General features: G+C 46.4%; 1 protein-coding gene across 1 annotated transcript in view; it reads right to left on the bottom strand.

The window, feature by feature from the left end:
- The window catches only part of OIP5 (Opa interacting protein 5), a 233061-nt gene extending 205726 nt beyond the window's left edge, over positions 1-27335 (bottom strand). The window contains exon 1 of the mRNA XM_077493941.1: positions 27120-27335. Coding sequence (XP_077350067.1) covers positions 27120-27252 — 133 coding nt within the window. The 5' untranslated portion in view covers positions 27253-27335. The remainder of the gene's footprint in view (positions 1-27119) is intronic.
- Positions 27336-27625: the final 290 nt, after the last annotated feature.

Raw genomic sequence — 27625 nt, 5'->3', positions numbered from 1 at the left:
AGACAAGGTATGCAAAAGATCCGAGAGCGTAAAACAGCAGTGGAAAGCAGAGAGTTAGTGATGTTGAAGACAGGCTCCCTCCAGTTGCTCAAGAGGCCCATGTGGCTTATCAGCTTGCCAACGACACCAACAATAGGGCAGTGGATATGGAAAATCGTTTACGACGCAATAATGTCCGTAAAGTAGGCCTGCCTGAGAAGATGGAAGCGGGGATACTAACGCCTATGTGGAGAACTGGCTGATTGAACCATTTGGAAAGGAGGCTCCTCCCCCCCCCCCCCCCACTTTTTTTATTTATTTTTTCCAGTGGAGAGTGCTCACACAACAGGCCGCCCACCACAGCCAGGGGCTCCCCCAGACCCATTCTGGCCCGGCTGCTGCACTATAGAGACAGGGAAGAGATACTGAGAAATGCCCGGGAACGAGCCAACGTTCAGGTTAATGGGGTCAGAGTGTCGTTCTACCCTGACTTCCTCGGCAGAGGTGCAGAGATCCAGAGCCAAATTTGCGGATGTAAAGAGACGCCTGGGAGCTTTGCAGCTACCTAATGCCATGCTATACCCTGCCAAACTTAGAATCACAGAGAATAGACAATCACACTTTGAATCTGCCCAGGATGCGGCCATGTGGCTGGATCGAAACGAACAGGCTCTCCGTCACCGTGCAAGGGAGGACGAGGGCGACGGCCCGGTTTGAATTGACCATCGTTGAGAGGCCTTGGAGACCCTCTAGGGCACTTCCATATTGTTTTGTTTGCTGCTCACCTCATCCCCTTAAAATGTTGCTGGGGCATCCCATAGGATCACTGGAGTACATGTCCATATCTACTGGTTATATGATCCTGAGGTGGCATGTGCCTTTTCTCACTTTATGTATTCCTTTTGTTTTTCTCTGTGCCGTCTCTACTTAACTCCTCTGGAACTTACTGCTATGACTGATATATCTCACAGTTATGAGATCCACCCTTGTATTATGCTGCTGGGAGACACTATACTACTTTGCATTCCGTGAGCCATCTTGTGAAGTCGGCAAGAAAAAACAAAAATGCTTTCCCCCCTGTTGGAGGGGCGACCCAAGATTATTTTGTTTGTTTTTGCTCTTAGTTTATACCCAGGAACTTGTCCTGTTGACAGCCTGGGCCCTTGTTCATCTTTTTTCTACATGGCCTACACTGAGGTTTGACTTTGCACAATGTCATATTATCAATCTACTGCCTTGCAACTGTTGACACTACCTATACAATTATCTGCCCTGACCTTGCACCACATTTGTGGTCTCCAAGCCCGAAACCACCATTTACGACACCCCCGGGGGAGTGGGCCGGACCTCTTAACACCGGACATATCCTGCTCTCCCTTTTGCACTGTCTGGTTATTGAGTCCCATAATGAGACTGCACCTGCCTTCATCCGATGGCTGAACCGTCGGTGGTGTCCTGGAATGCGAGGGGCCTAGGCTCCCCACTTAAGCATATGATGGTGTCCTCCTGCTTGAAGAAATACCACCCTATGCATGCAGGAAACAGACTTAACCAAATAAGCGCAATGCTGCCTTAAATATGCATGGGTGGGGGGGGTGCATATCATTCCACTCATACCTCCTATTCCCGGGGTGCGAGTGTTAATACATAACTCAATAGACTTTCAGGAAATTGATGTCTGTATAGATGCTGAGGGCAGGTTTATTTTCCTCCACTGTAGGGTGGGAAAGTTGTACTGCATTTTAGCATGTGTGTATATACCTCCACCGTTCATGCATTTGCTACTTGCCTATATGGAGGGTAGGCCGGATCTCCCGCTGCTGATAGTGGGAGACTTTAATTGCTGGCTGAGCCCCTCCATGGATAGACACCCGAATTTAGGGGTCTTCGTTACATCGAGGGACTCGCCTTTGTTGAGACTATTAAAGGAAGTGGGTTGGAGCGATATCTGGAGGTTAAAACATTGGGCGTCAGACAGTTCTGCTTCTCCAAAACCCATGGGACTCTGTCCAGAATTGACCTTGCCGTGGGTAACTCTTCCATGCTCTCATCCATCTTAGAAGTGACCTACAAGCCCCGCAGTGTCTCAGACCACTCCCACTTACTGATCACATCCCCACCTTTCCACACTCCCGAAATCCACCTGGAAATTCAATGCATTCTGGCTGGAATGATTCCTTCCTCATGGAGGAGATGGAGGAGTTCTTGGGGAGCCAGGACTTTGTTGATTCGCCTGCCACGCAGTGGGAGGCCTTTGAGGCCTATGAGGGGTTTGCTCATTTCTGAAATTAACAAAGTCAAAAAGAACTCCTCGGGCTCAGAGGACCTTGAAAAACCAGGTAGCTGCTCTGGAGGAGGCATGTGTTAACTCCCCATCCGACTCGGACAGGGAGGCATGGCAGTCGGTTCAATCAGCTTATGAGTGGCTGTTATCCTCCACGGCCGAGAAAAAACTAATTTTCCAAACTGGCGTTCTTTGAGGAGGGGGAAAGCACGGGCGCATGTTAGCCAGGATAGCCAATTCCCAGCAGCGTTTGCCCACTATTGGGGCTATCAGAACGACAGAGGGTAGGATTGTTAACTCTCCTGAATTGATTCTAGCTGAACTGACCAAATTCTATGAGCCTTTATATCTGCTGACTGGAAAATACACACGACCTGAACTTATGGAATATTTAAGTAGCATCGACTTCCCACAACTCAAGTCTGACCAGCAGGAGGCCCTGGATGCCCCCTTTACCCTGGAGGAGCTACAGTCGGCACTGGTGGCATTTTCTAACTAAGGCTCCCGAGGCAGACGGGATATGAAATGGAAGTGAGTAAGCACTATGGTGACACACTCCTCCCTAGGCTCTTGGTGGTGTTTAATGCAGCCAGGGAACAGCGGGCTTTGCCCCCCCCTCTATGGCCACAGCCAACATTGTCCTAATACTGAAACCAGGAAAGGATCCCTTAGAACCAGGCTCATACAGACCCATTTCCCTGTTAGAGTGATATTAAACTTTTGGCCAAGATGCTGGCGATTAGGCTAAACGGGGCCATTACGAGTATTATACATCCAAACCAGGCTTGGTTTATGCCTGGCAAGTCCACAACTGTTAACTTGAGAAGGCGCTTTCTCAACATGCAATCCACGGCGGAAAACGTGGGGGAGAGGTCCTTGCTGTCACTTGACGATATGAAGGCCTTTGATAGCGTCAAGTGGGAGTACCCTTGGCCGCTTTGGATTTGGTGACCGCTATATATTCTGGGTGCGGCTGCTGTACCATAACCCTCGAGCGGCCATCCGGTCCTCCGGGGCAATATCCAAAACGTTCACCTGGGGAAGGGGCACACGCCAGGAGTGCCCTCCATCACCCCTGCTCTTTGTATTAGCAATTGAGCCCCTAGCCATAAAAGGTAAGAGCCAATCCCGAAATAATGGGTTTTAAATATGGTGAAAAACAGATACCCGTGAATCCTCTGAACTAGTGATGCTACACACAGTAAAAAGGGGACTCAGTGCCGGCAGCTGTGGAGGCACTAGCATTTGGGAAACCTAATAAAATTTACCCAACTTATAATCTTATCCAAAAAACTTGGAACAAAACTAGATATCTGCAGGTTATATACCTTGACCTTTTCCATGATAAAAATAGTTTGTAAACAAGGATACACAGAATACAGCCCTATTTGGGCTAACGACACATACCCAGAACTGACTAAATTGCAACATGGTACACTATGGAAAAGACATGGGGTAGTTTACCTTAGCCAAATATTTCATGCAGGGAAATTGCTCCCGTTTGAAACCTTGTAGGGTCTATTTGGTTTACCTCAACCCATGAGATTTTACTATGTTCAATTAAAACATGCTATAAATGGTCCAGGGCAGGTCGGTGGAGTGGGTCTCAAGCCCAACCCCGCTGTTCAATCTCATTGCAAGAGCCACCAACACTAAGGGGTTTAGATCATCGTGTTACATGTTCCTGCAGAACTTTTGATTAAACACCCTCTCCGGATGCTGGCCAAGTGGGAGGGGGAGGTGGGCTCACTGGACGAAGATCAATGGGAGGAGGCCCTGTAGGCGGTACCCCTTTGCTCCCTAAACGCATCACAAAGGGTGACTCAGCTGTATCTACCGCTAAGAGAGTGTACTACACCCCCCCCCCCCCCCCCCCCACAGACTGTTTGTCATGGGATTGCATCCTAACCCACTGTGTACTAGATGCAAGAGACCTGCTGATCTAAAACACTGTTTACTCAATGTATTGGGGGAACTGGAGTGGGAAGAATGTACAAGGGTGGCTGTCATTAGATCTCTTTTTCTGGCACGTAAGCCAATAATGACACACTGGATCTCGAAGGATGCCCCAGCCCTTAATCCACTCTTTAACACAGTGGGGGAGATGATCCGGAAGAAAAAAAAAAATAAAAAAAAAATCTTCCAACAAAAGTTGTGGGGTCTGTGGCTGGATGTACCGGGTCTTGCCCTGGTGGATCTGGTCCTGGGCAGGCTATTATAGTGACCGCAAGATGGGGATGGTCATGTCCTTCAGGACTCAGGCAGATTGCAAGGTTGAAGATAAGACTATGTTGATAAGATTTGTTCATCCTGATATGCTAATGTGTAGAATGATTGGTATTGATGGTTTTGAAGTTGTACATATACCCTCGGTGTATGTTTACCCTGCACTTTAATGAACCTTTTTTTTAATGGAAAAAAATTGTATTATATATAAAGCTACTTCTTTATATGGCTTTGGGATATACATGTGTGAGTGTGGTCTTTTTTAGGACTAAGGCACAACTTTCACAAGTTTTTACAGAGTTGGAGGAGCAACCATTTTTCCCTTCATGGTCCACAGACCATCCTGGTGCTCCAAATGGGCTGTTTGCGATGAGGATGGCCTGTTGACTATGAAGGGAAAAATGGTTGCTCCAACTCAGTTTCCTTCTTTGTTTGCTTTGAGCCATGGGCCTTGCCTCGTCTCAACAGGAGGGATGTGTCGGGTGGTGAACAAACACTGGTGGGCTCCATACATATGCTGCTAAACAGATTAATGAATGTGCAATATGTCAAATGCATAACATAACATTGGAAAACCGGTGCCCACCCCTATGAAGCATATTTCGCATACTGAGGAACCGTTTCAAATTGTGCAGATTGACTTCTCAGATACGCCCCCTTGTGGTCGGATCAAGTTTTTTTTTAGTTTGCGTGTGCCCGGAATGATGCTCGAACAGTGGTAAAATGTCTCACTAGAGTTAATCCCACGGTTGGGTATAGGGGCCATTTTCTCCTCAGATAGAGGTGCACACTTTGATAATACGTTAATGGCAGAGGCGGTGAATATTCTGGGGATAAGACAGCAGCTGCACACCCCATATAGGCCACAAGCTAGCGGGATGGTGGAACGCAGCACCCCCCCCCCCCCCCCCCACAAATAGAGCTTTTTGGTGGTATTTGATCATCTCTGTGTTTTTTGCGCTATAAACAAAAATAGAGCGACAATTTTGGAAAAACGCATTATTTTTTACTTTTTGTTTTAATAAATATCCCCCAAAAATATATAAAAAAATATATATTTTTTCCCCCTCAGTTTAGGGATCATCTCTGTGTTTTTTGCGCTATAAACAAAAATAGAGCGACAATTTTGGAAAAACGCATTATTTTTTACTTTTTGTTTTAATAAATATCCCCCAAAAATATATAAAAAAATATATATTTTTTCCCCCTCAGTTTAGGCTGATACGTATTCTTCTACATTTTTTTTCCCCCAAAAATAAATCGCAATGAGCGATTGGTTTGAGCAAAAGTTATAGCGTTTACAATATAGGGGATAGTTTTATGGCATTTTTATTAATTTTTTTTTTCTTTTTTACTAGTAAGGACGGTGATCAGCGATTTTTATTGTGACTGCGACATTATGGCGGACACTTCAGACATTTTTGGGACCATTGTCATTTATACAGCAATCACTGCTATATAAATGCAGTGATTCCTGTGTAAAGGACACTGGCAGTAAGGGGTTAACCAGTGGGTGGCAGTGTAGGGGGTGTGTTACTAACTGTGGGGGGCTGGGCTTTCATTTAGTTAACACTGATCTCTGCTCCAATCACATGGAGCAGAGATCAGCGTCACTAGTTGCTAGGCAGAATAGGGAAATGCCGTTTTACAACAGCATTTCTCCATTCAGCCGCCCCGTGCGATTGAGTCCGCAGGACCCGTGACCGGACTCACGGGGGTCCCGAGCGGCAAGCGAGCGCGCCAGCATGCTTGCGATGGCAGGGTGGCAATAAAGATTGGACGTACCTGTACACCAATATGCCTGCCCGTGCCATTCTGCCGACGTACATCGGCGTGCGCCAGTCGGGAACCGGCTAAAGAGGTATCTGGCTAAGATAACTGCTAATGGGAAAAGCACATGGGTAGAAGCATTGCCAATAGCTTTAGCTACCATTAGGACCACCCCTAAGGAGAAGCATGGACTATCACACTTTGATATACTATTTGGGCGACTGCAAAAGAGAATTCCTGCAACCCTTGTACCACCAGAGACAGTGACTTTGTTAAAAGGACAAGATGCCATGATAGCCTATGTACACAAATTGTCTAATGTATTTTCTGATACTTTTTCCAGAGCCAAAGAAGGACAACCAGTGGATACAAGTGAAGGAACACATGGACTAAAGTCAGGAGATTGGGTGTACATCAAGAATCAAACACCCGGGACCACTTTGTCTCCTAAGTGGAAAGGACCATTTCAGATTATTCTTGTATCTCCCACTGCTGTAAAGCTGAAAGACTACAAGTATTGGGTACATGGTTCACACTGTAAAAGAACTGTAGCTCCAAAAGAACACATAGGTTGTTCTGCGCCCTTACTTACCAGGTCATCTCCACCACTTACTTGTGCCCAAGCAAGAAGACTGCAGAATGAATCTCCTGGGGCCTAAACCCGATGTGAAGCTCTGGAGTGTTATCCTCTGCGGTGGAGAGGTGGTATGGATTACGGTCATGGCATTTGAATGGACATACCATAAGGAAAAGGGTAAGATACATGATGCTTACCTTTTGAATGCTACTGTAATGAATAAAAAGCTGCAGTTTGAAACAAGTTTAACTCCTGATCAAAGGCCAAGAAGAGATACACACACACACACACACACACACACACACGAGTATCATACAAAATTAGCAGAACCCTTTCATAATTCCTTTATATCCAAGCACCTGCAAGCAGCAAAGAAGTTGAACATTACTGTTGGATATGCACACATGCACCTATCTCTCATAAGACTATACCATTGCTAGGCATATCCAGCACTCTGGCCGAAATAGAGACCAGTGCACATTTCGGTGATGTAAGCAAGACAATGGTTGACAGGGTTGTTTCACTTCTATTGTTCACAAATGCTCCAATGAGAACCCCTTCGGTCTGTATAAGCTTCACTCAAGTATATTCGCCTGAATTACTTGCTCAGGGTTTTCAGAGTACTACCAGGTCAGTTGGAAATTCCAGATGTATGGATGATGCGGAGATCAAGTACTGGTTTGATGGCGAGGCTACAGCATGGAGCACGGATCGATATCAGGAACTACATGATTACACACATCGCCAGCACTCTAGACAAAATAATATGAAATTATTGATGTGTTTACAGGGCTATAATTTCAATAGGGCTTGTGCAGCTCCCCCAGGATATTAATTCATATGTGGAAAGAAGGCTTATACTTGGATCCCTTTAAATTCCATGGGGGTTTGTTATTTTGGAAGAGTTATACCTGCCAGCTGGTACATGAGTGACAATGAATTTAAGGAATCACAAATCCGTAAGATTCCCATACACCTTTTTAAAAAGGATCTATCTTCTCAATCAGACCCTGGGAGGGAGGAAGATGTTCCTGGTGAGAATAGGGATTCTGACACTAACAAGGAGGGTGAAACTAATCTTGATGGACCACCACTTGTATCTGAAATAGACCATTATACTGATGTTGAATCCCATGATAGAGAAATCAAGCCAATATTCTCCATACCCTGGGTGAATAGGTGTTGTATTAAATAGGCTTTCAGTTTCATCACTGATTTGGCAGATCTAATTGATAACATTACTGCCTTGTATGATAGAAACTTCATAGCTCTCGCCACAGAATTAAAAATGGTTAAAAAGGAGATTTTGCAGCACCGGTTGGTGCTGGCCATCTCACAGCGAGCCAGGGAGGAATTTGCACCATAGTGGGGACTGGTTGTTGCAATTACATTGGAAATGATACTAAAGCAGAAGATGCTATCATTTCACATGTGAAACAGGTGCAACAGCTAAAGCTCAATTTTTCGAAAAGAGCACACTGAAACCGCTTGGGTTGAAGGTAATTGGGAATGCTGGCTTTCTTGGTTTAATCCTGTCAGCTGGTTTTCAAGTATAGGAGGATGGTTCGCCGGTAATTTACATGGTATTCTCTATATTGTTGGTATTATAGTACTTATAAATCAAATGTGCACCTATGTTATGCAAAATGTTGTTTCAAGATAACTACAACTTCTTGTAATGCTATTTGTAAGGTCTTGAGTCAGAACTGCTCATGAAATGGTAGCCCACATACCTGGAGATCAACTCAAAGGCAGAGAGGAAGTTTAAAGAAGAATACCTAAAGAATTCTAAAACATAGGAGGGACTGTTAAGATATGAAAACATATGCAGCACATGTATCGTTACTTACTCAGTTCCCCTTCAATATAAAAATGTATTTCTTAGCAAAATGCTTCTGAATTCTTTTGGTATTTGTCAAGTATTGTAACACATATTGATGGTGTCTTTTGCTCTCCGGGTGACATGAAATGTCCTGCCAATGAAGAATATTCCCAGAAATTATGTTTAAATGGTGAAATGGAAAGTCCCTGCTTAAAATATAATTTCTCTGACTCAATCTTTATTTTGTCAAACTGACCCTTTACTGGTTATTGCGGTTTGGGTCAGTGTGACCATATGTGGTGTGGAGGAGATTATTCAGGAATGTATTGCGTATTTTGTGATTTGGGCCTGTGCTCGCCATATACTGTGATTTTATCATTTTCTTATAAAAAAGCTGTACCAAATTGTATTCTGTATCACATCCCCTTGGAAGGTGTGATCCTCTGTACAGTGTGTATTCTGAAGTAAACATACATTAAGATGAATGCTACTTCGTAGATGTCCTTTATTTCAAGGCTGTACGTAACAGGGTTAATTCACGAATGTGGGCAGGCTGACTGGAATTTGCTATTGCTGATTAGACCAATTGCATGCTATCCAGTGTTCCTCCAGCTCTGAAGAAAACCGCTTGTCGATTGAAACGAGTCAGACAGACGCCCCTACATTCACAGCAGCCACCACGGAACCAACCCCCCCCCCAATCCTCCCTATACCTGCCCGGAGTTTAGATGAAATTTCGGGAACACTGATGACCTCTTAGATTCATACCAATTACAGCCATAGGAGACTTGCACGGATCACTAAAGACTTTTCACATATCTGGTGATCGGTGCACAGCCTCTGTGAGACAAGCTTCTGTCTTGAGCCCAACTACACGGGCTCCGCTCCCAGCGCTGAACGACTGAGGTGCCTGGCATGTCTGTGGGAAGCATGTAGAGAGCAGTGTGCGCTGGGTTTGGTGAAGATAGTCCATTGCTCTGGCTGGATCATTGGGCTTGGAAACCTGTTATTGTTTTGGAACAACTGGCGGAACGATTCTTTGCCTTGGAATTCTCTGGGATGTTCCCTTACAGCTGATACTTCTACAATTTAATAGTATCCTGAAGCCAGTAGGTGAGGTAAGCCTACATCAATATGTACTGACAGTTTTTTGTACAAAGAGGAGCGAGTGCATTAGTCTATTCCACTGAGACTTAAACCTGCTGTTCCAAATACTGGTGCTATTAGGAGACATCCCCGATCTCCTATATTGCTGCAATTAAGAGAACGTTCAACTTTCCAGGGACTAAATTTTGAATATACTTTCAGCTGTTCGTTTCATTAGTGTATCCTGCTTATTTTCACCGTACACTGGCAGGACAGATACTATTTAATAGAGACTGCTACCTAAAGCTGAGGATATAAATTCAAAAAAAAGTCATGTTTGGCACTTTGTTTTCCACAGTAGCCAAATTAAAGGCCTATCCGATTTTCGATCTCAACTGGAAGTTGGCTACCTTAGGGAGTCTGAGGGTAAGAGGGGTATGTATGTGGTGTGTGTCTGTATTGCGTTTACTTTGTTACCATTTTAGAATTACTGTTGGAGGTATTTGTTACATTTATACCGTGGGTGGAATTGTTTATAAATAAAGCATTCTAGTTACCGTATTTTTCCGTCTATAAGACGCACTTTATCACACTTTATCCTTAAATTGTTAGACTGAAATTCGAGCAGCGTCTTATACATGGTCAGTCAGCCTGGGAGAGAGCCGCACGGGTGCGTAGATGTTCATAGTTTGTCAACGGCTTCCTCCAATCACGAGCCGTATGTTAGTGACGTCAGCTGGCGGTAGAGGCAGAGGTGGAGAGTGCTCAGATGCGATCCCGTTCGATGTGGAGACTGCGCAGATGCAGGGAGCAATAAAAGGGTCTTATTCTGCAAAATTCTGTGTAGTTAGCTATGCAAAAGAGCATGGCAATAGAGCTGCAGAGACAGTTTGGACCTCCCCCCACTGAGAGTATGATCAGACAGTGGAGAAAACAGGAAGAGCAACTCCTTAAGATGCCAAAAAAGAAGGCCTTAAGGGGAAAACCAGCAAAATGGCCATATTTGGAGCAGAGGCTTAAGACTTGGATTTTGGAGCAGCGCCAGAGTGGCTTATGTGTGTCAACCAAACTTATTCAATGTCAGGCAAGAATGTTTGCAGGCGAAATGAACATTGTTGATTTTACAGGAAAGACAAAATGGTGTTACAATTTCATGAAGAGAGAAGGGCTGGCCATGAGGACACGAACAAAGTTAGCTCAGAAAATGCCACCAGTTTATGAGGATAAAATCCAACAGTTTCACTCCTATGTCATACAACTTCGGAAAAAATATGATTTTGAACCAAGTCAGATTGCAAACATGGATGAGGTCCCTCTCAATTTTGATGTGCCTTCCAACAGAACTGTTGATGTGAGAGGAATCAAAACAGTGCCAATAAAAACAAGTGGCCATGAAAAGACACTATACTGCTGTGCTTTTATGCTGTGCAGATGGTACTACACTGCCTCCTATGCTTATTTTCAAGAGGAAAACCTATCCTAAAGAGACCATACCACCTGGCATTATTGTGCAAGTTCAAGAGAAGGGATGGATGAATGAAGACATTATGGCCATTTGGTTTGCAAAGGTTTAGTCCAGAAGACCTGGAGGGCTCTTAAAGAAGCCAGCTCTGCTTATCTTTGATCAATTCAGAGCACATTTAACAGAAAAGACTAAAAGGGTTGCATCAGATTTGCAAACACACCTAGCAGTTATTCCTGGTGGATTACAGGTCAGCTACAGCCACTAGATGTTTTAATTAACAAGCCATTTAAAGTCCTGATGAGAAAAGAATGGAGCAGATGGATGCAAAAAGCAGGTGATAACTTGACCCCAGCAGGAAGAGTGAAAAAAACCAACCATTACTGAGGTCTGCAATTGGGTCCTAAACTCATGGCATGGCGTCAAACAAGAGGCGATTGTGAAGTCCTTCAAGAAATGTGGAATCAGCAATGAAATGGACGGAACGGAGGATGATCTCTGGAACTAGTGATGAAGAAGAGAACATTGATGCAACAGAGGTTGAATAAAGTGATATGATGCATAATACTGCTATGTAAACGTTAATTACTAAATAAAACTGTGTTCTGTTTTACCTGTTTAAAATATGGATTTCTTAATTCTGGGTTGCAAAAGTGGGGGGCGTCTTATACACAGACGGAAAAATACAGTAAATTACATTACTCTACTAGCTGGGCGTTCCTCATGGATGAATCCTTTTTTCCAGAATTTTTTGTTCTCTTTCCACTGTCTTCCCTTCTCCTGGTTAATTTTTACATGAATGCATTGATTCAGGAGGAACCTGCTTTTTTGTTTCTTTTTAACTAGGCCTCGGGCAAAGTGTCTCTTTAAGGGCGTAGTACTTTTGATCAATTATCGTTCAATATAAATATACTACTAACCAAATAGACACTTATTAGTTAAGGAGTTCCCTGACCAACCATCTGTTTTTCTAGCATGAGGAGCAAGTCATCTAGATATGGAATGATGGAGACTGACTGAAGTCTCAATGGAACTAGTGCTTCCCTGAGAAATCAAGGTAAAAATTCTCGGAGCGGATGATGGCACGAAGGGCAGTGCTCTGCACTGAAAGTGATACATTTTGGTGTCCATCTGAAACCGCCATCTGAAGAAATTTCTGGCATTCCTAAATGGGATATGCAGATAAGCATCCCTTAAATCCAGGATAGCCATAAACTACTCTTTTTGAGAAAATTCTGTATTGCGTAAATGGACTCCATCTGAAATCTGTTGTATCGGATGGAGTGGTTCACGGGGTAGAGAGGTGAAGGCCCCCCCCCCCCCAAAAAAAAAAAAAAAAAAAAACACACACACACACCATCATAATGTAGAGTATAAGATTTCCTATCATTTGAGACCAGTCTTGCCACAGAGTTAATCCAGCTCTGAGCAATCCTCTTATTGTCCAGCGAGATAAATCTTGACAAACAGAAAAACTTCAAATGTCAATTGTCAAATCCTCCCCCTTGCTGTGAGTGACAGGTGATTTACATATCTCGTGCACTAGCCTAAGACATGCATTATTTTTTTTAATTTCCTCCCACTCCTTTCTTCTGCTTCTCTGCAAGGATTGGTTGTTCTACACCTCAGCATGATTTGGCATGCTGAAGTCATGTGGGGACTTTTCTGGATGTAAGACCCCTTTCACACTGGGGCATTTTTCAGGCACTTTAGCGTTAAAAGAAAAAGTAAAGCGCTTGAAAGAAGCCTCATCTGCAATCCCAATGTGAAAGCCCAAGTGCTTTAAGAGTCCTTTCACACTATACCAGCACCCAAAAAAACTATCGTAAAGCGCTGTTTAAACTAGCAGCGCTTTGCCAGCATTTTTAACCCCTGCTAGTGGCCAAATAAAAGGTTAAAATCACTCACAAAGCGCTTTTCAAGCATTTTGCAGGTGCTTCCCATCGATTTCAATTGAAGGGGTGCTTTAGGAGTGGTGTATTCACCACTGCAAAGAAGCTGCTTGCAGAACTTTTTTGACGCCCTGCCAGCGCAGCACCTCAGTGTGAAAGCACTCGGGCTTTCACATTGGGATTGCAGTTGCTTCTTCTTTTAGGCACTTTACAGGTGCTTTTTTTTTTTTTTTTTAAAAGCTAAAGCTCCTTGAAAACGCCCCAGTGAGAAAGCACTCAGCCTTTCACATTGGGATTTCAGATGAGGCTTCGTTCAAGCGCTGTTTTTAATGCTAAAGCACCTGAAAAACATCTGAAAAAAGGCCCAGTGTGAAAGGGGTCTTAGTGATCATAGGATACGTTCAGTGTAAGAAATACACAGGAGAAAATGCATGTTGATAAGGGAAGTGTAGAGGTGGGCAGGGAGTCTACTGACATCACGACTCCAACCACTGAGCCCTGGAAAACAGAGACACCCAGAAAATCTTAAAGTTTTTTTGGGTCTCATAGCAGACATTTGACAGATAAGTATACATGCAGGAGGCATGCATATCCTTCTAGATAACCAATATTGCAGTAGTTTAGAAAGGATGAGAGTGGCTTTACATCCACTTTAATTAAAAAAGGTAAGAGTTTACATTTATCCGATTCTGAATCCAGAAAACAATCATTTAGCTACATTAGTTTATCTTGATAAACTTGTGTGTAAATAATAATTTAAAATTACCAGTAATCTGGTTCTTCCACCACCTCCACACACAACTATAGATTAGTGTCTTCTTGAAAAGTAGTAATTTTTTCTCCAGCCCATTGGGTCCTTTAACCACTTTCAGACCGGACCATTTTGCTGGTAAATGACCAGAGGTCTTTTTACACTTTGGCACTGCGCTGCTTTAACTGGTAATTGCGCGGTCATGCAATGTTGTACCCAAACAAAATTTGCGTCCTTTTCTTCCCACAAATAGAGCTTTCTTTTGATGGTATTTGATTGCCTCTGCGATTTTTATTTTTTGCGATATAAACGTAAAAAGACCGCAAATTTTGAAAAAAAATGATATTTTCTACTTTTTGTTATTAGAAAAATCCAATAAACTCAATTTTAGTCATACATTTAGGCCAAAATGTATTCAGCCACATGTCTTTGGTAAAAAAAAAGTCAATAATTGTATATTTATTGGTTTGCGCAAAAGTTGTCACATCTACAAACTAAGGTACGTTTTCTGGAATTTACGCAGCTTTTAGTTTACGACTGCCTATCTCATTTCTTGAGGTGCTAAAATGGCAGGGCAGTACAAAACCCCCCCAAATGACCCCATTTTGGAAAGTAGACCCCCTAAGGAAATTGATAAGAGGCATGTTGAGCCCATTGAATATTTTATTTTTTTGCCTCAAGCGATTGAATAATGACAAAAAAAAAATTTTTTTTTTTTTTTTACACAAAGTTGTCACTAAATGATATATTGCTCACACATGCTATGGGCGTATGTGAAATGACACCCCAAAATAAATTCTGCTGCTTCTCCTGAGTATGGGGATACCACATATGTGGGACTTTTTGGGAGCCTAGCCGCGTACGGGGCCCCGAAAACCAAGCACCGCCTTCAGGCTTTCTAAGGGCGTAAATTTTTGAGTTCACTTCTCACTACCTATTACAGTTTTGAAGGCCATAAAATGCCAAGATGGCACAAAACCCCCACAAATGACCCCATTTTAGAAAGTAGACACCCCAAGCTATTTGCTGAGAGGCATGTTGAGTTCATGGAATATTTTATATTTTGCCACAAGTTGCGGGAAAATTACAAACTTTTTTTTTTTTTTTTTTTTTTTTAACAAAGTTGTCACTAAATGATATATTGCTCATGCATGCCATGGGCATATGTGAAATGACACCCCAAAATAAATTCTGCTGCTTCTCCTGAGTACGGGGATACCACATATGTGGGACTTTTTGGGAGCCTAGCCGCGTACGGGGCCCCGAAAACCAAGCACCGCCTTCAGGCTTTCTAAGGGCGTAATTTTTTGATTTCACTCCTCACTACCTATTACAGTTTTGAAGGCCATAAAATGCCAAGATGGCACAAAACCCCCACAAATGACCCCATTTTAGAAAGTAGACACCCCAAGCTATTTGCTGAGAGGCATGTTGAGTCCATGGAATATTTTATATTTTGCCACAAGTTGCGGGAAAATTACAAACTTTTTTTTTTTTTTTTTTTTTCACAAAGTTGTCACTAAATGATATATTGCTCACGCATGCCATGGGCATATGTGAAATGACACCCCAAAATAAATTCTGCTGCTTCTCCTGAGTATGGGGATACCACATATGTGGGACTTTTTGGGAGCCTAGCCGCGTACGGGGCCCCGAAAACCAAGCACCGCCTTCAGGCTTTCTAAGGGCGTTACAGTTTTGAAGGCCATAAAATGCCAAGATGGCACAAACCCCCCCCAAATGACCCCATTTTGGAAAGTAGACACCCCTAAATTTAGGGGTACACTAGTGAGACTAGGTAATAAATGGCGGGTGCCCTGAAACTATAAAAAAATAACTAACCAACCAGCGTCACCTGTAACAGTTATATGGTGATCACTGGTGAAAGGGTTAACTAGGGGGCAATTAGGGGGCTTTATGCGGTAGTATATGGGGGTCCCTGGCGCTATAAAAAGCTGCAGCGAACCTAAATACCTACCTGCCTAACTAGCGTCACCTGTGACACTAATACAGCGATCAGAAAAACGATCGCTTATTAGGCTGGGTTCACACTGGAGCGATGCGGGAACGCCACGAATGCGCGGCGGGTTCCCGCATCGCATGCCTCCCGGCGGCAGTTCACACTGCCCTATGCGAACTGCTGGGAGTGTCAGTGAAATGTTACTGACACCCCCAGATCAGTTCGCATATCGCAGTGCGATCTGCAAACTCGGATCGCATGGTGTGAACACCCATGCGATCCGATTCTGCTGCGGGCCAAAAAAAGGGTCCCGTGCGAATTTGCGGCGGGTGCGGCGGGTGCGGCGAATGGCTGAACTTGAATCGCACAGAGATCGGATGTGATTTGCACTGCAGTGCGGTGCGAATCACATCCGTTCTCATAAACCGCTGCAATGTGAACCCAGCCTTAGTGACACTGGCGACGGGGGGTGATCACGGGGTTAAACCTTTATTGGGGGGGTTAGGGGGGTACCTTAGAACTAAAGGGGGCTAACCCTAACTGCCCTAACAGTTATTAGTCACAAATGACACCCGCCGGGTGATCAGGGGGTTAAACCTTTATTAGGTAATAAATGGCGGGTGCCCTGAAACTATAAAAAAATAACTAACCAACCAGCGTCACCTGTAACAGTTATATGGTGATCACTGGTGAAAGGGTTAACTAGGGGGCAATCAGGGGGCTTTATGCGGTAGTATATGGGGGTCCCTGGCGCTATAAAAAGCTGCGGCGAACCTAAATACCTACCTGCCTAACTAGCGTCACCTGTGACACTAATACGGCGATCAGAAAAATGATCGCTTATTAGGCTGGGTTCACACTGGAGCGATGCGGAAACGCCGCGAATCCGCGGCGGGTTCCCGCATCGCATGCCTCCCGGCGGCAGTTCACACTGCCCTATGCGAACTGCTGGGAGTGTCAGTGAAATGTTACTGACACCCCCAGATCAGTTCGCATATCGCAGTGCGATCTGCAAACTCGGATCGCATGGTGTGAACACCCATGCGATCCGATTCTGCTGCGGGCCAAAAAAAGGGTCCCGTGCGAATTTGCGGCGGGTTTCGGCGGGTGTGGCGGGTGCGGCGGGTGCGGCGAATGGCTGAACTCGAATCGCACAGAGATCGGATGTGATTTGCACTGCAGTGCGGTGCGAATCACATTCGTTCTCATAAACCGCTGCAATGTGAACCCAGCCTTAGTGACACTGGCGACGGGGGGTGATCACGGGGTTAAACCTTTATTGGGGGGGTTAGGGGGGTACATTAGAACTAAAGGGGGCTAACTCTAACTGCCCTAACAGTTATTACAGTCACAAATGACACCAATGCAAAAAAAAAAATAAAAAAAAAAAAAAATGACATTGGTGTCACTGTGACTGGGGGGCAGGGGTAATTGGGGGGGTGATCGGGGGGTAAAGGGGGGGTGTGAGTGTGCCTGGCATGTTCTACTGTGTGTGTGAGTGTTGGTGCAACTTACTGATCCGCTCTCCTCCGTGTCGGAACGAAAAATACCGACACGGAGGAGAGAATACATCACTTCCTCTCCTGTGTTTACATTACAGGAGAGGAAGTGATGTCACCGAGGATTTCTATTCGTCGGGAGCGATCGCGAGGGGGTGGCCATGAATGAATGGCCGTCCCCTCGTCCGGGATCGCTCCCGTACGAATACCGACCGCCGCAGGCACCGGGCGGGGGCCCGATCGGGCCCCCGACCCGCGGGAGGCAAGGGACGTACATGTATGTCCTTATGCCTGCCCGTGCCATTGTACCGACGTACATCGGCGTGCGGCGGTCGGCAACTGGTTAAATTACCCATATCCTCAAAGCCAGATCAGACTGTTTCGACACTTTGGACAGTAGGCGTCTAGTTTTGGATTTTTATTCCAGACCGCCTGTGGGCTCTTGTCAAAGGTGAATCTCCTTTTGAGAGAATTGGGAAATAAATTTTTCTTAGCTGCCTCAGCCCACTCCTTGCGAAGATGATCAGAAAGCACATTATGTATAGGGAATACTTTTGCCTTCTTTTTTCCTAGGGCCCCATACATCTTGTCATGTCTGGACAATTGAACGTCTTCCTCATCAATTTTTTTAAGTTTTAAGGCCTGGTGAAGAGGGAATTGCAGCTGCTCTACTGGTGGAAGCAGATGTTTACATCTACAAATAATTCCCTGAGAGATTTAAAGGTTGATGTCATCTCATCTTTAAAAGGAACTAAGGAATTTAGCCAAGCGAGTCTGCAATACACTGTTTAGGCCTCATGCACACGAGACGCAGATGAAACCTCTGTTAAAAAAAAGCTGAAATGCGCGTTTAGAAACGCGCGTTTTGCCGCGTTTGCATGTCGCGTTTAGACGCGTTTGCGTTTAGACGCGTTTATAAAGATAACATCATGTAGACCCTCCCCAAGCTCTCAAAGCATTTTTTTTAACTATTTCTGCTATTTTGATCAGAGTGAGCAGCAGCAGCATAGAGAGCAGTTGTACACTTGCATTTGCCGTGTCACTTGCCACGGCACCTGCCACAAGTTGTGGATTGTCCACTTGCCACGTCACTTGCCACAAGTTGGGGATTGTCCACTTGCCACATCACCTGCCACGTCACCTGCCACAAATTGTGGATTGTCCACATCACCTGCCACGTCACTTGCCACGAGATGTGGATTGTCCACTTTCCACGTCATCTGCCATGCCACCTGCCACAAGCTGTGGATTGTCCACTTGCCACGTCACCAGCCACATCACCTGCCACAAGTTGTGGATTGTCTACTTGCCGCGTCACTTGCCACATCACCTGCCACGTCACTTGCCATGTCACCTGCCACAAGTTGTGGATTGTTCACTTGCCACGTCACCTGCCACAAGTTGTGGATTGTCCACTTGCCACGTCACTTGCCACAAGCTGTGGATTGTCCACTTGCCACATCACTTGCCACGTCACCTGCCACATCACTTGCCACGTCACCTGCCACAAGTTTTGGATTGTCCACTTGCCACGTCACTTGCCACGTCAGCTGCCACGTCACTTGCCACGAGATGTGGATTGTCCACTTTCCACGTCATCTGCCATGCCACCTGCCACAAGCTGTGGATTGTCCACTTGACACGTCACCAGCCACATCACCTGCCACAAGTTGTGGATTGTCCACTTGCCACATCACCTGCCACGTCACTTGCCACATCACCTGCCACAAGTTGTGGATTGTCTACTTGCCGCGTCACTTGCCACTTCACCTGCCACGTCACTTGCCACGTCACCTGCCACAAGTTGTGGATTGTTCACTTGCCACGTCACCTGCCACGTCACCTGCCACAAGTTGTGGATTGTCCACTTGCCACGTCACTTGCCACATGCTGTGGATTGTCCACTTGCCACGTCACTTGCCACATGCTGTGGATTGTCCACTTGCCACGTCACTTGCCACATGCTGTGGATTGTCCACTTGCCACGTCACCTGCCACAAGTTTTGGATTGTCCACTTGCCACGTCAGCTGCCACGTCACTTGCCACATCACCTGCCACGTCACCTGCCACAAGTTGTGGATTGTCCACTTGCCACGTCACTTGCCACATCACCTGCCACGTCACTTGCCACATGCTGTGGATTGTCCACTTGCCACATCACTTGCCACGTCACCTGCCACGTCACCTGCCACAAGTTTTGGATTGTCCACTTGCCACGTCAGCTGCCACGTCACTTGCCACATCACCTGCCACGTCACCTGCCACAAGTTGTGGATTGTCCACTTGCCACGTCACTTGCCACATCACCTGCCACGTCACTTGCCACGAGATGTGGATTGTCCACTTGCCATGTCACTTGCCACAAGATGTGGATTGTCCACTTGTCACATCACCTGCCACATCACTTGCCACATCACCTGCCACAAGTTGTGGATTGTCCACTTGCCACGTCACTTGCCACGTCACCTGCCACGTCACTTGCCACGTCACCTGCCACAAGATGTGGATTGTCCACTTTCCACGTCATCTGCCATGCCACCTGCCACAAGCTGTGGATTGTCCTCTTGACACGTCACCAGCCACATCACCTGCCACAAGTTGTGGATTGTCCACTTGCCACGTGACTTGCCACATCACCTGCCACGTCACTTGCCACATCACCTGCCACAAGTTGTGGATTGTCTACTTGCCGCGTCACCTGCCACGTCACCTGCCACAAGTTGTGGATTGTCCACTTGCCACGTCACTTGCCACAAGCTGTGGATTGTCCACTTGCCACATCACTTGCCACGTCACCTGCCACGTCACTTGCCACAAGTTTTGGATTGTCCACTTGCCACGTCAGCTGCCACGTCACTTGCCACATCACCTGCCATGTCACCTGCCACAAGTTGTGGATTGTCCACTTGCCACGTCACTTGCCACATCACCTGCCACGTCACCTGCCACGTCACCTGCCACGTCACCTGCCACGTCACCTGCCACGTCACCTGCCACGTCACCTGCCACGTCACCTGCCACGTCACCTGCCACGTCACCTGCCACGTCACCTGCCACGTCACCTGCCACAAGATGTGGATTGTCCACTTGTCACATCACCTGCCACATAACTTGCCACATCACCTGCCACAAGTTGTGGATTGTCCACTTGCCACGTCACTTGCCACGTCCCCTGCCACAAGTGGATTGTCCACTTGCCACAAGTTATGGATTGTCCACTTGCCACGTCACATGCCAGTCACCTGCGACAAGTTGTTGATTTTCCACTTGCCACGTCACCTGCCAAGTCACTTGCCGCATCACCTGCCAGGTCACTTGCCACGTCACCTGCCACAAGTTGTCTATTGTCCACTTTCCACGTCACTTGCCACTTCACCTGCCACAAGTTGTGGATTGTCCACTTGCCACATCACTTGCCACCTGCCATGTCACTTGCCACAAGTTGTGGATTGTCCACTTGCCACGTCACTTGCCACAAGTTGTGGATTGTCCACTTGCAATTGCAATTGTTTAAAATATTTTTCTAATGGTTTTTCATCATTTGCAATCATTTTTGAGATTTTTAATGTAAAAAAAAAAGGTCACCTTTAAAAACGCATATAAACGCGGTAGCGGCTAAACGCGGTAGCGGCGTTTTGCCGCGTTTTGCGTCTGAAACGCAGAAATTTTTGTTTCTGAACGCATTTTTTTGCTTCTGGAAAAACGAGATTAAACGCAACTGCATATAAACGGAAAAAAACGAGACTGTGTGCATGGACACATAGGATAACATTGAATGAGTTCAGGTGCAGTTGAAAAAACTGTCCAACTGCATCTGAACGCGCGTTTAACTGCGTCTCGTGTGCATGAGGCTTTACATAAAGCTTTGTTAGAGCCTGAGGATAACTTGTTTCCACAATTAGAGCACTTTTTGTGGCCTGACTTGTCTTCACCACTTCAATACAGGGCATTTATACACCCTTCCTTCCCAGACCAATTTTTAGCTTTCAGCGCTCTCACACTTTGAATGCCAATTACCCAGTTATGCAACGCTGGACCCAAACAAAATTTGTAACATACAAATAGAGCTTTCTTTTGGTGGTAGTTAATCACCAGTTTATTTTTTGCAACATAAGTGAATACTTTTCTATGATAACATTTTGCAAATAGTCATTTTGTTCATATATTTGGGCCCAAATTTTTACTGCTACATACATCGCTTTGGTAAAAATAACCCAAATTAGTGTATATCATTTAGTCTCTTTGAAAGTTATAGAGTCTACAAGCTATGGTGCAAATCATTGAAATTTGATCACATCTGATCACACCTGATGCACCGACGGCCTATCATTTCTTGAGGCTCTGAAATGTCAAGAAAGTACAAATACCCCCCAAAATGACCCCTTTTTGAAAAGTAGGCAGTCCAAGGTATTTAGTAAGAGGCATGCTGAGTTTTTTGAAGCTGTAATTTTTTCCCACAATTCTTGGGGAAAACTTTTTTTTTTATTTTTTTTTTTTTTTTTACAAAATTGTCATATTAAGTTATTTCTCATACACAGCCTATGTATACTCCGAATTACACCCCAAAATACATTCTCCAACTCTTCCCAAGTATGGCGATACCACGTGTGGGACTTTTACACAGGCTGGCCACACAGAGGTCCAACAAGCAGGGAGCACCATCAGGGGGTTCTAGGAGCATAAATGATACCTCTAATTTCCTAACAACCTATTACATTTGTGAAGGCCCTGGAGCACCAGGACAATGGAATTACCCACAAAATGACCCCATTTTGGAAAACAAACACCCCAAAGTATATTCTATGAAGCATTACGAGTCTTTTGAATGGTTCATTTTTTTTTTTTAAACACACAAGTCTTCAGAAAACGTGTCCATTTATAAGATATTTCTAACACATAGCATGCATATAGCAAAAATTACACCCCAAAACACATTTCTGCTACTCCTGAGTATGGCAATACCACGTTTAAGACTTTTACACAGCCTAGCCATATACAGAGGCCCAACATTGAAGTAGTACCTTCAGGCGTTCTAGGAGCATAAATTACACATCTCATTTCATTCCTACCCATCACACTTTTGAAGGTCCTGGAGCACCAGAACAATGGAATTACCCCCAAAATGACCCCATTTTGTAAAGCAATGTCATTGGCTCTTTACTGCAATCGGGGTTGGGCTGTGTCAGGGTGACAAGCCGCATCCCCGATCGCCGCCCTAGATGCGTGTACCATGAATGTACACGGTACATGTGACCGGCTGTGATTGGACACGGCCGATCATGTGTATCGGAGAATGGGTTGCGCCCGAGGAACACACCTCATCCATGATCGCCGCTATGGGGGCCCCGCAAGAGTTGCGAAATACTGAGGACATCACGACACCCACCCAGAATGGGAGATCCCATCTGTGGGTGTCATTTGACTATGGCCCGGTATTGAAGTGCTTAAACATCTGTGCTGCAACCAAACTGCCAAAACCCAGGACAGCGAGACATCCACCACCATGGAGTACTACAAGTCCTAGCCTTACAACTACCCACATGAAAAAAACCGCAGTACAGGGCTTGCCCAGCAGCCCACCTGGGTTTGGCTGGTGCCTGCATCCGCCAGTGTCCTAAGGGTTTGCCTCAGTGGTCCCCCCCGCTAGTCCAGTATTGCTGGACAACGGTTGGGATTTAGTAGCCCCAGTCTGGACTTTCCCCTTCCTCATTGCGCCCTGGAACCAGAAGTCTCAGCGCGCATCGACGATGCGGTTCCGCCGGAGATGACGCAAACGGCGTCTCTAGCCGACACCGCGTCTCAGCAAAAAGCCAAGATGGACGAATCCACCTACACAGCTTCAGGGGGGAACATGCGTCACCCTGCCACTGGCACACCTCGGCACTGGAAGGAGGGGTAGCGGGTCTGCTCCTGTAATGCTGGACGGTACCCAAGCCCAAAGAAAAAGGAAAAAAGGAAAAAAGGAAAAAAAAAAGGAAAAAAAAAGGAAAAGACTTCGCTGGAGCCAACAGATAGGATCCAGTCCCCCTGTGCGGTCTCCACTCCCTTCGGACAGCCCCTAAGAGACGACATCCTTCTGGTTCCTCATCAACATGTTCCTCCGACGGAGGAAACACATGACTGGCCAGGGACCACCTTTTGAACTGTGGCAATGCGTTTCCTGTGGCTATGGGAGGGAGTCCATCTCTCTAGGGCTATCCTGGGAGACAACTGCGAAAAGCTTTTGAGCCCTTGTATCCACTAAATAACCCAGGTAGGGCTTTAACTGACTGTTCGAGCGATGACTTCTCTCGGTTCACAATCCAACCTAGGGTCTCCAAGGTGAGAATCAATTTGTCTATATAATTTCTCACCTGCTGTAAAGAAGGACCGTAAATCAGGATATTGTCTAGATGGGGTATAAGGGAGAGCCCCTAAAAGATGCAGGCAAGCCACTTCCAGGACCTTTGTGAATACCCTTGGGCTTTTTGTTAAACCAAATGGGGAGAGCTTGGAACTACCAATGCTGTATCCCTTTGTTTGTAAGGATTGCAAACCTTAAAAGGAGAAGTCCAGCTGGAGCTTTTAGGTTGGGCTTCTCCTAAGCACTCCTGTGACCCGTTTTCAGCAGGGAGAGGTCTGAAGTCCACTCTCCGCTGATGTCACTGCCAGTCGGATTCCCTGACTTCCCAAGCTGCCTAGATTTATGGCAGCCTCAGCAACCTGCTGAGACAGATGCTCCCCGTCCCTCCACAGCTAATTGCTTCAATGAGAGAAGTCAGAATCGCTCTGCTCAGGGAGGAGTGAGAACCGAGCCATCGGCAGTGTTTGGTGGCTCGGTTCTCAGTGCATCTGTCTGATGCTCCATCCACTGAAGTATGATTAGAACAAAAAAATAAATAAATAAATAAAAAACACAGACACATACTTCTCTTTTAACAGGGACTGATGCTCCTACCTAGAGGGAGATCTCTGCAGGGGTCTTTGGTTTCTGGCAGACGTACCCTCCCTAGAAGACAGGGTCTCTCTGCCACTAGTGCTATCCCATCTTTTGATGCCATCATCGTTTTTATGATAGCTTAGAGTGTAACGAGCATCTCCAACTGTACTAAGAGGAAGGCCCTCATCACTGCTGAGGTTTCTTTGCCTGACAGTTTGTCGATGCATCTATAGCAAAGAAGTTTCAATGATCCTGTGGGAGGGTTCGTTACAATACCTGCACCTTTTTGCTCTAAGGGGAGGGGGGTTTTGGGCTAAGACCTGTGGGCCCCTTGAGTAGATCCACTGGGCTCTAGGGAGATAAAACAGTACTCAAATTACAACAGGCTGTACTCTATCTCCTGCCCCCACAAGGGGTGTGGGTAAAACCACCCTTAAAGCGGGAGTCCGCCGATTTTGTTTTTTTAAAAGCCAGTAGCTACAAATACTGCAGCTGCTGACTTTTAAAATAGTGACACTTACCCGCCCAGCGCGCCCGCCATGTCGGCACCCGAAGCCGATCTCTCGATCGTCTCTCGGGTGCTGCCGCCGCCATCTTGGGTATGGGAATCAGGAAGTGGAGCCGAAAGGCTTCATTTCCCAGTTCCCTACTGCGCATGCACGAGTCGCGCTGCGCAATAAGGATGGTCCCCGCTGTCTCTGGGATCCGTGTGTTTCCCAGCAGGCAGCGGGGGACCTTCGGAAAGGGGTGTAGATTCTGCAGAAAGGGGTGTACCTTCTGCAGAATGTACGCCGGAAGTGGGTGCAGATACCAGTACAGGTACCTGCACCCCCCCTCCCCCCTGAAAGGTGCCAATTGTGGCGCCGGAGGGGGGGGGAGGGTTCCAATGAGCGGAAGATCCACTTTAGGGTGGACCTCCGCTTTAACCAACCACTTGCCAAAAAGAGGTAGACTAAACAACCCGTGGCCTCCTCCTGGGCTGCAGCCACCGCTGTATCTTCCTCTCTCCATTCTGGTCACAACCAACTCGGCTGTGGCTGGTTTGGAACAGGAGGAGAGGGACTTGTGGGACCTCCGCCTTGCTCCTCCGGGAACTTTATGGGTCTCGTCACGCAGCCCAATGCCGTTTTGCTGGAGCCCCGCCGCCGGAAGAAAGTTTGGCTTCTAGCGTGAGGTAGATGGGAGAGACTCTGACTCGACGGATCTGCCATCTTGTCATGGTCCAGCCGCCAGAAAGGGAACCAGCGCTATCTTGCTCCACCCTGGGGTCCAGTAGCCAGAACACTTTTTCTGCTCTCACTCTGGAGGGTTTTGCAATCCTTTCCTCCTCCTCTGGTCAGGAACCCACGCCGGTGGGCAAGACTGCCATCCACCCCTTCCTGGCCGACCTGGAATACAGCCGACCTGCCGGTTCCTTCAGCACCTGGCCTGGGTGGTATGTACCCACAGGAGCACCAGAACACACATCTGTGCCCGGAAAGCTCCTTGCCAGGGAGGACCCCTGGCCATAGGAGCCCCCGAGGTGGGATTGAATCCTGGCTGGATCTGCAGCCCTCCCTGGCTTCGGCATCCATTCCCAGGATGGATGCCGAAGCCAGGGAGGTGGATGCGACATGGCTCCGATGCTGCATCTCTACCCCGGCGCCTCCACCATACCAATAACCGCCAATTGCTCGATTTTCAGAGCTCCATGAGCTGCAGACACACAGTCAGTCACAGTTCCCTGCTCATCTGTCTCTTCGCTCATGCGATCGCTGAGCTGTGGTGCCCATCACAAGCTCTCATCGGCTCACTGAGACAGGTGTCAGGACTGATACATGTGTTGTCAGCAGGGAGCAGACTTCAGCTCTCTGCTAAAAATGGGTCACAGGAGGAGCGCAAAATGAACTGCACTCCTCTGATCCATAGCAGAAGCCCAGCCAAACAAGCTTAGGCTGGACTTCTCCTTTAGGCCGGGTTCACACTGCTGCGGGGGGAGATCCAGATGTGATTCGCACCGCACTGCAGTGCAAATCACATCCGATCTCCGTAGCAATGCGAGTTCAGCCATACAGATAGTATGGCTGAATTTGCATCGCTCCCGCAGCAAACTCGCACGGGACCCTTTTTTTTGGTCCGCAGCAGAATCGGATCGCATGGGTGTTCACACCATGCGATCCGATTCCTGTGCGAGTCTGCAGATCACACTGCGATATGCGGACGGATCTGGGGGTGCCATTAACATTTCATTGACACTCCCAGCCGTTCGCATAGGGCAGTGTGAACTGCCGGCGGGAGTCATGCGATGCGGGAAAACGCTGCGGATTCGCGGCGTTCCCGCATCGCTGTGGTGTGAACCCAGCCTTAAGGTACAAAGCCCCAGTACCTGCCTGTGCCCCCTATTCTGTACTCAAAGGTTTACCTGTTCATGAATCATTCAGGCCCCTTCTCAGGTTTTCTGAGAATACCAAAAGCAGAGAAAGACGAGGGACTCATTTACACAGGGCGCACTACAGCACATGCCTATGCAAGGCTGCATTAACCCACACAGATTTTCTGTGCATTCCTATGCAGGCAGTCCTACTCATGGGATGCGGTGGCTACACAAACACGACCATTACTCCCAATTTGACATGTGCATGCGTCTGTGTTCATGGCCGTACACCCCCCATGGATGTCAAATTGGGAGCAGCGTCTGTATCCCAATTGACAGTAATTGGATCAGAATGCTGGTCTGCCTTCTTTATAATCATTCTATGGAACGTCAAGGAATCATAACCAATGGCAGCTTATCAGAGCCCACTTTCCACACACCAAGCTTTAATAGACTAATTACTATTAGTCACTTCAACCAGTACACCGCCATTCATACAGAATATCTGAGATAGTAAGGATTTCTGACAGAAACTTACGTAGAAAGGCTATGACCGTCAATTTCTCATTGTGTCCGCACAGAGACAACCCTTCACTCAGGACGCTGTGACAGGAATTACACAGGTAAAGGGAAAGCATTTCGTTCCTACAAAACTCATCATCCGCCGCCATCACGTCCACAAAACTTTCCAGCCTCAGTAAACCTTCGCCGTATCAAACGTTGGCGCTGAACTCAACAGCACGCCCACAAACCCTCACAAGGCAATTGGTCAATGTAAACAGTAGCACGTGCTATTAGCAGCCAATAGAAAAGCCTCCTGGAGTCAGCAAGCAGGCGCACGCGCAGTTGAATTTCTGTCACGGAAGTGCTGGGTACTCGGGATGTGTGTCACTGTGATTAGATAGTGAGGCGATTGTTGTCCATAACTGTTGTACCACAGGAGAAAGTCATTTGTTATCGTTTGCTTATGTCGTTTTTTTTTTCTTTGCCCTACTGTATGAAATGTGAAGCAGGGCTGTTTCCTCCATTTGTAGGAAGCCATAA

The sequence above is a fragment of the Lithobates pipiens genome, unplaced genomic scaffold (genome assembly GCF_037356315.1).
Source record: "Lithobates pipiens isolate NorthernLeopardFrog02 unplaced genomic scaffold, aLitPip1_a1.2 Scaffold_19, whole genome shotgun sequence".
In the NCBI taxonomy this organism is placed as follows: Eukaryota; Metazoa; Chordata; class Amphibia; order Anura; family Ranidae; genus Lithobates; species Lithobates pipiens.
Note: the sequence above shows the minus strand (reverse complement) of the source record. Positions and strands in the feature narration are given on the sequence as shown.